Here is a 14,759-nt window from a genome sequence, read left to right on the forward strand (position 1 = left end):
CCATCCGGCTCTTAGGAATGTAGAGGAAACGGGAGTCATTAAAGTACCATGCTAGGATGAGAGCAAGGACTGGAAGAAGGCCACACTTTGTAGGAGACCCAAATGTTTTTGACAGCAGAAGGCTTGTGAGTTCTTACAAAGTATCAGACTGTGTTCCCTTTCTTTGTTCATTCCCCTTCACACTTGTTGTGATGCAGCAAAGCTGCTCAATTTCCAGTTACTGCTAATGAGGGAACTGTGTTGTGTGTATACAGAGGACAATAGCAATGTTTTAAATTTAAGTGAAGACTTTAATTTTTTTCATGCCCAAGTAAACCTGGGTGGTTGACTCTCCATTCCCCTCTTCCCAGCCCCAACCCCCTTACCCTTCACAACAATAAAGAAACATTTCCTTTAACTCTGTAGCTTACAGGGCACCTAAGCTTTGGCAGCTGACTTGTAATGGGCCAGTGTGCGGGCAGAAGGGTCAGAGGCATTGATCCACTTGGGCATCCAGTAATGGGTCAGCCAGTCAGCCCGGCCTGGGTAGTGGCGTTCAAAGATTTGACGGTAGTAATAACCTTCTTTAGTTTTGGGAGTGTTGAAGGGAAATTTTTCTGCTGCAGTTGCCATCATTGAGTCATCAACCTGTAAGGGCAAAATAGCTTTTTAAACTGCATGGGAATACAAAGTGTATTTCCTCTGGCTTCACCAAACAAATAAAACAAGATAAAATGCATGACTGAAAATTCTGTGAGACCCTCTGTATCCACATAGGTCTAAGTGATCACTTAGAAATGTCAAAATACCCAAAAAATAATAGCTACAGTGACTCTTAGGGAACTCTCATACACATATTTCTAATATTGAGTGGCCTGAGTGTTTTATTCATTTGGGCCTAATAATGCTGGCGCCTAATAGGTGCCCAACAAATATGTGTCAATGAAGCTCGGTGATGCCTGGTACGTCCTCTCCCTCAATGCTACTTTATAATCCTTCATGCCACTTAATTCTTATAAAAGAGGTATTGTTTATAAAGACTGTAAAATCTCTCCTACAGAGAGAGAAAGCATTCAAACTAAAGAAAAAATCAAGTGACTACACCTCTGCAGCCAAATCTTCATAAAATGTTTTTCAAGATATTATACCTGATGCTCAATATATTCCTGTAAAATCCTAAACCAGGAATTCTTCTCTGAGGCTATTCCATCACTGAAGGCTTCTTTTGGTCGCCAGAGAATTTCTTTAGGTATCAGGTTAGAGTCCTCAAACGTCTCTCTCAGGAGATATTTTTCTATCCCATTCTGTCACAGAAAAAAAAGAGCATCAGTAAAAGTTACAAACATAACCTGATACCAATGAACAGTCTTTATTTTGAACTGGTTCACCTACCTTTGGAATTCTCATTTCTGGTGGCAGAGACAAGTAATAAGCAGAAAAGCGATGATCCAGGAATGGCACTCTCAGTTCAAGGCTTGAAGAAGAAAAGAAAGTATAGAACAAAATGGATATTTAGTGCTGGTCAGTTTAGATTCTGATTTAGAGCTTTTTGGCAATTCAACCAGGCTCTTAGCAATGCTGGGATTATAAATTGTCATTTTCACATCCCTCCTACCTAAAAATCTTCATTCAAAATAGTAATATTGAATATCTCATCTAGGGAGCAAAACAAACCTTTCGACTATTACTTTACATTCCCCTTCTATAAACAACTAAATAAGTATCCCAAAAGGTAGAAAAAGTCAACAACTATAAGCCACCTGATCATTAAGAATGTACCTTGCCGGCACCTTTCTGACCCAGTTTTTTCTAGGAGACCTTCTTTTGTCCTATTTACAACAGTAATGACAGTGCAGTATTTCTTTTTACTATGAACAGATTAAAAATTCACATGCAATATGCAATACAAGCTGACATTTCATAGTTTTTCATCAAATGCAGCACCATCTGTCTTCTGAATTCTTGGTCACTATTTAGAACAAGCAGATAGGATAATAACAGATTCAATTCATTCTCCAATCCTACATTTAATTCTTTTCTAATCTCAATGTGATTCACCAAAGCAACTAAAATATTTAATGTTAGTTGTTTATAGTTTCAGGTCAAGCCTTCAAATCTCCAATATGACCAGAGAAAAAGTGAAAATTTTAGCCAACCAGAAATGAGATCCAAGAAACCTGGTTTTTAATAGTCTAGTCAAACACCTTCTATCTTCACTGTCCCATCCCCAAGGGTCAACAATAGCACCACACAGGTATAGCAGGCACTCAACACTTGTCACATGGAGACATACAATCTTTTCTTCTAAGAGATTTAACTGCTTTCTCTCTTGGTTGTTCAGATGTGAACAGCATGCTGTCATGCTTTAAAGAAGGAAATAGCCCACAATCTACCTATAGGAGAATGCCTCTCCCCATTGCCAAGACAGCACTTTGAATTTCGCCTGATTCTTTTGGGGCTTAGTGACAGCCTTCAGTTTCTATGTAAAAGTCATACTTTGCAACATACGGTCAACCGAAAAGAAAAAAAAAGTTAGCCAATGAGCTTTTTGATTTTTACTTTTGTTTTACAACCATTTCTTAAAAGTACTGAATTACCCATGGGCAGCAGTAGTTCGATCTGCACGGAGAACATCAAACAAATAGAGTTCCTTCAGAAGCCTCTCACTCTCTTCCTCAGCTTTTTCAGCAGAAGGAGCCTATTTTACAAACAAATAGCTGAAGTAGCAAATACACAAATAGCTTTGCTTTTGTCACACTAAATAGATTCTATATCTTACTGTTACATATATTCCAACTCCAAAGGTGGGTAAGAAAAAGAAGCTAAACAGAATGGGGTAACTTGGAAAGGACTGAAGAGTGGCAAACAATGCTTTATAAAATATGCCCTCCCTCACACCAGAACCGTTAGCTTTAGAACAAATAAAATGGACACATTGTGCAACAGCCATACTTCCACAGGGATTAAGAACTATCAGAAAGGTGACTGTGACGTTTATCTAGTTTTAAAGAATGAAAATGTTTGACACTATTAAAATTTCATTCTTCCTGAAGGAAATACAGAGCAGGCACAATCAGATTTCATCATATACCTCAAAGGATAGTAAAAAAAAATTAAAAAAATTAAAAAAAGTTACTCATACTGAGAGAGAGACGGAGAAAAGCAACAGAAAATAGTAGTCAAACATATTAGTCTTAACCTAGTACCAATATTGCTCCTTTTCAGAATGCTTACCTTGTGAAAATATATGTAACCCTGTGTAAGTTCATCTGAACCTTCTCCAGAGAAGATCACCACACTGTCTGTGTTCTTCCGAATGTACTTGGAAATTAAATACATACCTTAAAAGAGGAGAGACATTATTGTCAATATTAACATAGCCCTCCACCCAAAATGCCTGTTATTCACCTTTGCTAGTATACTGGACTTTGTATTAAGTAGTTTCCAATATAATAAACTTATACCTAAGAAACCATTTTATATGTACTTAATCCAAAAGTTGTACCGTGGCAATAAAATACCTCAGAACCATTCCATAATTTTACAAACAGGTTTTAAGATTCTAATGTTTTCAGACCAAGGATGTCTACCTTGAAATTTTGCTAAACTGGACAATGACATGAATAAAAAATAAAATATATATATAAAAAAAAATCATACCTTCCATATTGGTGTTACTACACAAACGTAAGAGTGGGGGTTGTGCTAGTTTCGTTTTAATTTGTTTTTGTTTTTTTCCTGTTGCCTCCCATAAACCAAAGATCACATATAGTTGGGATACTGAAACATAACTGCTTGGTTCTTGTGTCACATCCCTCTAAACCAGTGTTTCTTCTCAACTTTTTTTCATTATCGCCTCCCCCTCCCCCCCGCCCAAGGGGTCTTTCTAGACATGTTTCCCCCTAATTTCCCTTCCTTACTTCATGAAATGTTAATACCATATAGATACTGTGTATCTGTTTATGTACTGTGGCTCTTCTTTTGAGGGCCACAAACCATTGTAATATCTAAGATTTTCATTGCCGTCTAAGAGCCATGTTTTTGTTCTCTTGGGTATGCTATCACTCCTGCTGAGAATGCATGCTCTAAACCCTGCAGTGAGGTCCTATCAGATTCTGAGTCTTTTAAGAGAGGCAAATCTCAGCCAGCAGCATGAGAGGCTTTACAATCTTGGATCAGTCTAAATGGGGGTATACTGCCATTCTTGGTATACATCCGCAGAGTAAAACTAGTATTGTCTGCTGGACAGAATAGCTAGTAAGATGAGTTGTGTGAAGAACAGCTCCAAAATAAATCTAAAACAAGTATTCCTTATATAAAAGGCATTATGGGAGGCGGGGCAAGATGGCGGACTCGTGAGCTGTACGTTTTAGTTACTCCTCCAGGAAAGTAGGTAGAAAGCCAGGAACTGCGTGGACTAGACACCACAGAGCAATCTGACTTTGGGCATACTTCATACAACACTCATGAAAACGTGGAACTGCTGAGATCAGCGAAATCTGTAAGTTTTTGCGGCCAGGGGACCAGCGCCCCTCCCTGCCAGGCTCAGTACCCTGGGAGGAGGGGCTGTCAGCTCCGGGAAGGAGAAGGGAGAACTGCAGTGGCAGCCCTTATCAGAAACTCATTCTACTGATCCAAACTCCAACCATAGATAGACTGAGACCAGACACCAGAGAATCTGAGAGCAGCCAGCCCAGCAGAGAGGAGACAGGCATAGAAAAAAAACAACACGAAAAACTCCAAAATAAAAGCGGAGGATTTTTGGAGTTCTGGTGAACATAGAAAGGGGAAGGGCAGAGCTCAGGCCCTGAGGCGCATATGCAAATCCCGAAGAAAAGCTGATCTCTCTGCCCTGTGGACCTTTCCTTAATGGCCCTGGTAGCTTTGTCTCTTAGCATTTCAATAACCCACTAGATCTCTGAGGAGGGCCCCTTTTTTTTTTTTTAATCCTTTTTTCTTTTTGTAAAACAATTACTCTAAGAAGCCCAATACAGAAAGCTTCAAAGACTTGCAGGTCAAGTCAAGAGCAGAACTAAGAGAGCTCTGAGACAAAAGGCAATAATCCAGTGGCTGAGAAAATTCACTAAACACCACAACTTCCCAAGAAAAGGGGGGTGTCCGCTCACAGCCATCATCCTGGTGGACAGGAAACACTCCTGCCCATCGCCAGCCCCATAGCCCAGAGCTGCCCCAGACAACCCAGTGTGACGGAAGTGCTTCAAATAACAGGCACACACCACAAAACTGGGCGTGGACATTAGCCTTCCCTGCAACCTCAGCTGATTGTCCCAGAGTTGGGAAGGTGGAGCAGTGTGAATTAACAAAGCCCCATTCAGCCATCATTTCAGCAGACTGGGAGCCTCCCTACACAGCCCAGCAGCCCAGAACTGCCCTGGGGGGATGGCACTCACCTGTGACATAGCACAGTCATCCCTCAACAGAGGACCTGGGGTGCACGGCCTGGACGAGGGGCCCACTTGCAAGTCTCAGGAGCCATACGCCAATACCAAGGACTTGTGGGTCAGTGGCAGAGACAAACTGTGGCAGGACTGAACTGAAGGATTAGACTATTGCAGCAGCTTTAAAACTCTAGAATCACCAGGGAGATTTGATTGTTAGGGCCACCCACCCTCCTTGACTGCCCAGAAACACGCCCCATATACAGGGCAGGCAACACCAACTATACATGCAAGCTTGGTACATCAATTGGACCCCACAAAACTCACTCCCCCACTCACCAAAAAGGCTAAGCAGGGGAGAATTGGCTTGTGGAGAACAGGTGGCTCGTGGACGCCACCTGCTGGTTAGAGAAAGTGTACTCCCCGAAGCTGTAGATCTGATAAATTAGAGATAAGGACTTCAATTGGTCTACAAATCTTAAAAGAACCCTATCAAGTTCAGCAAATGCCACGAGGCCAAAAACAACAGAAAATTATAAAGCATATGAAAAAACCAGACGATATGGATAACCCAAGCCCAAGCACCCAAATCAAAAGATCAGAAGAGACACAGCACCTAGAGCAGCTACTCAAAGAACTAAAGATGAACAATGAGACCATAGTACAGGATACAAAGGAAATCAAGAAGACCCTAGAAGAGCATAAAGAAGACATTGCAAGACTAAATAAAAAAATGGATGATCTTATGGAAATTAAAGAAACTGTTGACCAAATTAAAAAGATTCTGGACACTCATAGTACAAGACTAGAGGAAGCTGAACAACAAATCAGTGACCTGGAAGATGACAGAATGGAAAATGAAAGCATAAAAGAAAGAATGGGGAAAAAAATTGAAAAAATCGAAATGGACCTCAGGGATATGATAGATAATATGAAACGTCCGAATATAAGACTCATTGGTGTCCCAGAAGGGGAAGAAAAGGGTAAATGTCTAGGAAGAGTATTCAAAGGAATTCTTGGGGAAAACTTCCCAAATCTTCTAAACAACATAAATACACAAATCATAAATGCTCAGCGAACTCCAAATAGAATAAATCCAAATAAACCCACTCTGAGACATATACTGATCACACTGTCAAACACAGAAGAGAAGGAGCAAGTTCTGAAAGCAGCAAGAGAAAAGCAATTCACGAAATACAAAGGAAACAGCATCAGACTAAGTAGTGACTACTCAGCAGCCACCATGGAGGCAAGAAGGCAGTGGCACGATATATTTAAAATTCTGAGTGAGAAAAATTTCCAGCCAAGAATACTTTATCCAGCAAAGCTCTCCTTCAAATTTGAGGGAGAGCTTAAATTTTCCACAGACAAACAAATGCTGAGAGAATTTGCTAACAAGAGACCGGCCCTACTGGAGATACTCAAGGGAGCCCTACAGACAGAGAAACAAAGAAAGGACAGAGAGACTTGGAGAAAGGTTCAGTACTAAAGAGATTCGGTATGGGTACAATAAAGGACATTAATAGACAGAGGGGAAAAATATGACAAACATAAACCAAAGGATAAGATGGCTGATTCAAGAAATGCCTTCACGGTTATAACATTGAATGTAAATGGATTAAACTCCCCAATTAAAAGATATAGATTCGCAGAATGGATCAAAAAAAATGAACCATCAATATGTTGCATACAAGAGACTCATCTTAGACACAGGGACACAAAGAAACTGTAAGTGAAAGGATGGAAAAAAATATTTCATGCAAGCCACAGCCAAAAGAAAGCAGGTGTAGCAATATTCATCTCAGATAAAATAGACTTCAAATGCAGGGATGTTTTGAGAGACAAAGAAGGCCACTACGTACTAATAAAAGGGGCAATTCAACAAGAAGAAATAACAATCGTAAATGTCTAAGCACCCAATCAAGGTGCCACAAAATACATGAGAGAAACACTGGCAAAACTAAAGGAAGCAATTGATGTTTCCACAATAATTGTGGGAGACTTCAACACATCACTCTCTCCTATAGATAGATCAACCAGACAGAAGACCAATAAGGAAATTGAACACCAAAACAATCTGATAAATGAATTAGATTTAACAGACATACACAGGACATTACATCCCAAATCAACAGGATACACATACTTCTCTAGTGCTCACGGAACTTTCTCCAGAATAGATCATATGCTGGGACATAAAACAAGCCTCAATAAATTTAAAAAGATTGAAATTATTCAAAGCACATTCTCTGACCACAATGGAATACAATTAGAAGTCAATAACCATCAGAGACTTAGAAAATTCACAAATACCTGGAGGTTAAACAACACACTTCTAAACAATCAGTGGGTTAAAGAAGAAATAGAAAGAGAAATTGATAAATATATAGAGACGAATGAAAATGAGAACACAACATACCAAAACCTATGGGATGCAGCAAAAGCAGTGCTAAGGGGGAAATTTATAGCACTAAACGCATATATTAAAAAGGAAGAAAGAGCCAAAATCAAAGAACTAATGGATCAACTGAAGAAGCTAGAAAATGAACAGCAAACCAATCCTAAACCAAGTACAAGAAAAGAAATAACAAGGATTAAAGCAGAAATAAATGACATAGAGAACAAAAAAACAATAGAGAGGATAAATATCACCAAAAGTTGGTTCTTTGAGAAGATCAATAAGATTGACAAGCCCCTAGCTAGACTGACAAAATCAAAAAGAGAGAAGACCCATATAAACAAAATAATGAATGAAAACGGTGACATAACTGTAGATGCTGAAGAAATTAAAAAAATTATAAGAGGATATTATGAACAACTGTATGGCAACAAACTGGATAATGTAGAAGAAATGGATAATTTCCTGGAAACATATGAACAACCTAGACTGACCAGAGAAGAAATAGAAGACCTCAACCAACCCATCACAAGCAAAGAGATCCAATCAGTCATCAAAAATCTTCCCACAAATAAATGCCCAGGGCCAGATGGCTTCACAGGGGAATTCTACCAAACTTTCCAGAAAGAACTGACACCAATCTTACTCAAACTCTTTCAAAACAATGAAGAAAATGGAACACTACCTAACTCATTTTATGAAGCTAACATCAATCTAATACCAAAACCAGGAAAAGATGCTACAAAAAAGGAAAACTACCGGCCAATCTCCCTAATGAATATAGATGCAAAAATCCTCAACAAAATACTTGCAAATCGAATCCAAAGACACATTAAAAAAATCATACACCATGACCAAGTGGGGTTCATTCCAGGCATGCAAGGATGGTTCAACATAAGAAAAACAATCAATGTATTACAACACATTAACAAGTCAAAAGGGAAAAAATCAGTTGATCATCTCAATAGATGCTGAAAAAGCATTTGACAAAATCCAACATCCCTTTTTGATAAAAACACTTCAAAAGGTAGGAATTGAAGGAAACTTCCTCAACATGATAAAGAGCATATATGAAAAACCCACAGCCAGCATAGTACTCAATGGTGAGAGACTGAAAGCCTTCCCTCTAAGATCAGGAACAAGACAAGGATGCCCGCTGTCACCACTGTTATTCAACATTGTGCTGGAAGTGCTAGCCAGGGCAATCCGGCAAGACAAAGAAATAAAAGGCATCCAAATTGGAAAAGAAGTAGTAAAACTGTCATTGTTTGCAGATGATATGATCTTATATCTAGAAAACCCTGAGAAATCGACGATACAGCTACTAGAGCTAATAAACAAATTTAGCAAAGTAGCAGGATACGAGATTAATGCACAGAAGTCAGTAATGTTTCTATATGCTAGAAATGAACAAACTGAAGAGACACTCAAGAAAAAGATACCATTTTCAATAGCAACTAAAAAAATCAAGTACCTAGGAATAAACTTAACCAAAGATGTAAAAGACCTATACAAAGAAAACTACATAACTCTACTAAAAGAAATAGAAGGGGACCTTAAAAGATGGAAAAATATTCCATGTTCACGGATAGGAAGGCTAAATGTCATTAAGATGTCAATTCTACCCAAACTCCTCTACAGATTCAATGCAATCCCAATCAAAATTCCAACAACCTACTTTGCAGACTTGGAAAAGCTAGTTATCAAATTTATTTGGAAAGGGAAGATGCCTCGAATTGCTAAAGACACTCTAAAACAGAAAAACGAAGTGGGAGGGCTTACACTCCCTGACTTTGAAGCTTATTATAAAGCCACAGTTGTGAAAACAGCATGGTACTGGCACAAAGATAGACATATAGATCAATGGAATCGAATTGAGAATTTGGAGATAGACCCTCAGATCTATGGCCGACTGATCTTTGATAAGGCCCCCAAAGTCACCGAACTGAGCCATAATGGTCTTTTCAACAAATGGGGCTGGGAGAGTTGGATATCCATATCCAAAAGAATGAAAGAGGACCCCTACCTCACCCCCTACACAAAAATTAACTCAAAATGGACCAAAGATCTCAATATAAAAGAAAGTACCATAAAACTCCTAGAAGATAATGTAGGAAAACATCTTCAAGACCTTGTATTAGGCGGCCACTTCCTAGACTTTACACCCAAAGCACAAGCAACAAAAGACAAAATAGATAAATGGGAACTCCTCAAGCTTAGAAGTTTCTGCACCTCAAAGGAATTTCTCAAAAAGGTAAAGAGGCAGCCAACTCAATGGGAAAAAATTTTTGGAAACCATGTATCTGACAAAAGACTGATATCTTGCATACATAAAGAAATCCTACAACTCAATGACAATAGTACAGACAGCCCAATTATAAAATGGGCAAAAGATATGAAAAGACAGTTCTCTGAAGAGGAAATACAAATGGCCAAGAAACACATGAAAAAATGTTCAGCTTCACTAGCTATTAGAGAGATGCAAATTAAGACCACAATGAGATACCATCTAACACCGGTTAGAATGGCTGCCATTAAACAAACAGGAAACTACAAATGCTGGAGGGGATGTGGAGAAATTAGAACTCTTATTCATTGTTGGTGGGACTGTATAATAGTTCAGCCACTCTGGAAGTCAGTCTGGCAGTTCCTTAGAAAACTAGATATAGAGTTACCATTCGATCCAGCGATTGCACTTCTCGGTATATACCCGGAAGGTCGGAAAGCAGTGACACGAACAGATATCTGCATGCCAATGTTCATAGCAGCATTATTCACAATTGCCAAGAGATGGAAACAACCCAAATGTCCTTCAACAGATGAGTGGATAAATAAAATGTGGTATATACACACGATGGAATACTACGCGGCAGTAAGAAGGAACGATCTCGTGAAACATATGACAACATGGATGAACCTTGAAGGCATAATGCTGAGCGAGATAAGCCAGGCACAAAAAGAGAAATATTATATGCTACCACTAATGTGAACTTTGAAAAATGTAAAACAAATGGTTTATAATGTAGAATGTAGGGGAACTAGCAATAGAGAGCAATTAAGGAAGGGGGAACAATAATCCAAGAACAGATAAGCTATTTAATGTTCTGGGGATGCCCAGGAATGACTATGGTCTGTTAATTTCTGTTGGATATAGTAGGAACAAATTCACAGAAATGTTGCTATATTATGTAACTTTCTTGGGGTAAAGTAGGAACATGTTGGAAGTTAAGCAGTTATCTTAGGTTAGTTGTCTTTTTCTTACTCCCTTGTTATGGTCTCTTTGAAATGTTCTTTTATTGTATGTTTGTTTTCTTTTTAACTTTTTTTCATACAGTTGCTTTAAAACAGAAGGGAAAGTTAAAAAAAAAAAAAAAAGAAAAACAAGGAAAAAAAAAAGATGTAGTGCCCCCTTGAGGAGCCTGTGGAGAATGCAGGGGTATTCGCCTACCCCACCTCCATGGTTGCTAACATGACCACAGACATAGGGGACTGGTGTTTTGATGGGTTGAGCCCTCTACCATAAGTTTTACCCTTGGGAAGACGGTTGCTGCAAAGGAGAGGCTAGGCCTCCCTATGGTTGTGCCTAAGAGCCTCCTCCCGAATGCCTCTTTGTTGCTCAGATGTGGCCGTCTCTCTCTAGCTAAGCCAACTTGAAAGGTGAAATCACTGCCCTCCCCCCTACGTGGGATCAGACACCCAGGGGAGTGAATCTCCCTGGCAACGTGGAATATGACTCCCGGGGAGGAATGCAGACCTGGCATCGTGGGACGGAGAACATCTTCTTGACCAAAAGGGGAATGTGAAAGGAAATGAAATAAGGTTCAGTAGCAGAGAGATTCCAAAAGGAGCCGAGAGGTCACTCTGGTGGGCACTCTTACGCACACTTTAGACAACCCTTTTTAGGTTCTAAAGCATTGGGGTAGCTGGTGGTGGATACCTGAAACTATCAAACTACAACCCAGAACCCATGAATCTCGAAGACAGTTGTATAAAAATGTAGCTTATGAGGGGTGACAATGGGATTAGGAAAGCCATAAGGACCACACTCCACTTTGTCTAGTTTATGGATGGATGAGTAGAAAAATAGGGGAAGGAAACAGACAGACAAAGGTACCCAGTGTTCTTTTTTACTTCAATTGCTGTTTTTCACTCTAATTATTATTCTTGTTATTTTTGTGTGTGTGCTAATGAAGATGTCAGGGATTGATTTAGGTGATGAATGTACAACTATGTAATGGTACTGTAAACAATCGAAAGTACGATTTGTTTTGTATGCCTCCGTGGTATGTGAATATATCTCAATAAAATGAAGATTAAAAAAAAAAAAAAAAAAAAGGCATTATGACATAGAACCAATGCATGATTTTATTCAGCCCATAACCCAAGAAACTTTATATAAATTGGGGAATGGGGAGCAGAAAATATGTATCCTTTGTTTGGGAAAATATATAGTGATACCATAGGTGTAGAGGGTGTATCTGTGTATTTATTGTCTCCCTCACTCCAAAAGAGATTTGGGGAATTCTTAAATGGTCTTCAACAATGGTAATATAGAATTTTATTTGCATTTATTCTTGAATAATATTTTTAAAAACAGTTGCTTAATAATTTTTAAACCCTTATACATTTTCAGTATTAAAAAAATTTTTAATATCATAAAACACCTTACCTACTGAAGCACGAACTGTTGTAATATCGTAAGTTTCCAAAGTAAATATGACTTCATCCAGGGCCTGAATACCTTCCTCAGAATTAAAGAGGACCTCATGGTGTTCACTTCCAATATGATTTGCTACCTGATTATATATTAAAAAAAAAAAAAAAAATCCCCATACTTGTTATTTAAAAAGATATTCCGTTTAAAATAAATCATGACAGTAGTTCACAACCCATTATAAATTAACAATGAAAAACAAACAAGGCAAAAGAGAGGAAATGATTTTTTTGGTCACCACATACTACCCGTACCTAGCCAGGTTCCATCTCCTCTGGTCTTTCTGCCCTCCAATCAACCACCAATAGATATATCTCCCAGCAGCTCTTCTTATTCCAAAAGCTTCAACCAAACAAGCAAGAGGCTCCCATTCAGCCCCCATGCCCAGCTATTTTACCTAACCCACTTCATCTCTCTCTAGTCCAACACAGTCCCACTCTAAACATGGTCTCCATTTCGACCTCATGAAATACCCAATTTTACATCCAGAATATTATTCTTACGTAGAATGGCTCCAGCCTTCATTCTACTTTCTTTGGCTATTTTGGATTCTTTCAGCATTGATTAATTTGCCGTGGGATTGCTCTCTAGCTCTTTCTCATCCATTCTATGTAAGTTCTTCCAGAGCAGGAACCAGGTCACCTGCACACTGAGTATGTTTGAGGTCCTCTCTGCCCACAATCCTAAACATAATGCTTTATAAATAAAAAGAAAAATAGTAACAACAATAGCTAACATTCATTAAGTACTTACTATATGCTAGGGACTATCCTAAGAACTTTATACAAATGATACAATTTTCTCCTCAAAACCATCCCAGAGATTGAGAACATCTTCTTGACCAAAAGGGGAATGTAAAATGAAACGAAATAAAGCTTCAGTGGCTGAGAGATTTCAAATGGAGTTGAGAGGTCACTCTGGTGGACAGTCTCATGTACCATATAAATAACACTTTTTAGGTTTTAATGCATTGGAATAGCTAGAAGTAAATACCTGAAACTACCAAACTCCAACCCAGTAGCCTGGACTCTTAAAGACGATTATACAACAATGTAGATTACAAGGGGTGACTGTGACTGTGAAAACCTTGTGAATCGCACTCCCTTTACCCAGTATGGATGGATGAGTAGATAAATGGGGACAAAAACTAAATGAAAAATAAGGTGGGATAGGGGGGATGATTTCGGTGTTCTTTTTTATTTTTATTTTTTATTCTTATTCTCACTCTTTCTGGTATAAGGAAAATGTTCAAAAATAGATTGGGGTGATGAATGCACAACTATACAATGGTACTGTGATCAGTTGATTGTACACCATGGACGATTGTATAGTATGTGAATATATCGCAATAAAACTGAAAAACAAAACAAAACAAAACAAAATCCCACAGTAGAACTATTTACAAAAGTGAGGATTACATAGTAGAGCCAGGATTTGAAACCAGTGGTCAAGCTCCAAAGCCTGCAATCTTAACCAACTACACTACACCCATATACTTTCAAAATTATTGTCATACGGCTTTTTTAAGGACTTCATGGTTTATAGTTGATAAAAGTATACATAGTACAATGTACAACACGGTTGATACTAAACAGGCATTTCATTCTATTTTAATAGATTTAAAACAATTACTCAAGTCAATATAGCAGCAGGCAACTATTGTCTTGATTTTCATTTTAATAACAAGGCTGCGTTAGCTACATAATGGGCAGAAATGGCTTCTTACCTTTCTAGCAGCCAGTAAATCAGGACTGTCTTCCATGCCAATTGCAAATGTCTGAAGAGGGTACTGTATTTGGGCCTCTTTTAACTGCTTCAACAGAGTGGCAGCAACCAAGCTGGAATCCAAACCCCCTAGAAGCAAGACATCAATTGTGCTGGTTATGTGCCTTGCATAAAACAGAGACAGAGAGGATTTACATTCCTCTTAGCCCTGATATTTTATTTTACCATTGAAAACACCCCAAAAGTTTTATAAGCTGAAAATCAACCTTAGTAAGGAAAACCTAACATATAACTTAACTTATGATAATGGTAACAAGCATTTATATTAGTTAAAAATCACTATGTAGAATTCTAGACAATGTTTACTAGCTTATTCTTACATCAATAACATGTCTAAGTTGCTATACTACTATGAATATGAAATGTAGTTCATACCTATAATGAAGGAAACATTAAATCACATAGTAAATAGTTTATGGTCAAAAGCTCAAGAATAATTACAAATCATTTAACTCAAATAGACACTAAATAAAATTAGGTTTTT

At 38.4% G+C, this 14,759-nt stretch overlaps 1 protein-coding gene across 4 annotated transcripts in view; it reads right to left on the reverse strand.

The window, feature by feature from the left end:
- Nucleotides 1–269: 269 nt before the first annotated feature.
- ASNS (asparagine synthetase (glutamine-hydrolyzing)) overlaps nucleotides 270–14,759 on the reverse strand; it is a 223,765-nt gene continuing 209,275 nt past the window's right edge. For all 4 annotated transcript variants that reach the window (XM_037836754.1, XM_037836751.1, XM_037836753.1 and 1 more), the window contains 7 exons: nucleotides 14,217–14,344; nucleotides 12,446–12,572; nucleotides 3,214–3,320; nucleotides 2,577–2,677; nucleotides 1,372–1,453; nucleotides 1,128–1,283; nucleotides 270–627 (listed from right to left, as the gene is read on the reverse strand). In XM_037836754.1, coding sequence (XP_037692682.1) covers nucleotides 418–627; nucleotides 1,128–1,283; nucleotides 1,372–1,453; nucleotides 2,577–2,677; nucleotides 3,214–3,320; nucleotides 12,446–12,572; nucleotides 14,217–14,344 — 911 coding nt within the window. In that variant the 3' untranslated portion in view covers nucleotides 270–417. The remainder of the gene's footprint in view (nucleotides 628–1,127; nucleotides 1,284–1,371; nucleotides 1,454–2,576; nucleotides 2,678–3,213; nucleotides 3,321–12,445; nucleotides 12,573–14,216; nucleotides 14,345–14,759) is intronic.

This window comes from Choloepus didactylus, chromosome 5 (genome assembly GCF_015220235.1).
Source record: "Choloepus didactylus isolate mChoDid1 chromosome 5, mChoDid1.pri, whole genome shotgun sequence".
NCBI classification, from domain to species: Eukaryota; Metazoa; Chordata; class Mammalia; order Pilosa; family Megalonychidae; genus Choloepus; species Choloepus didactylus.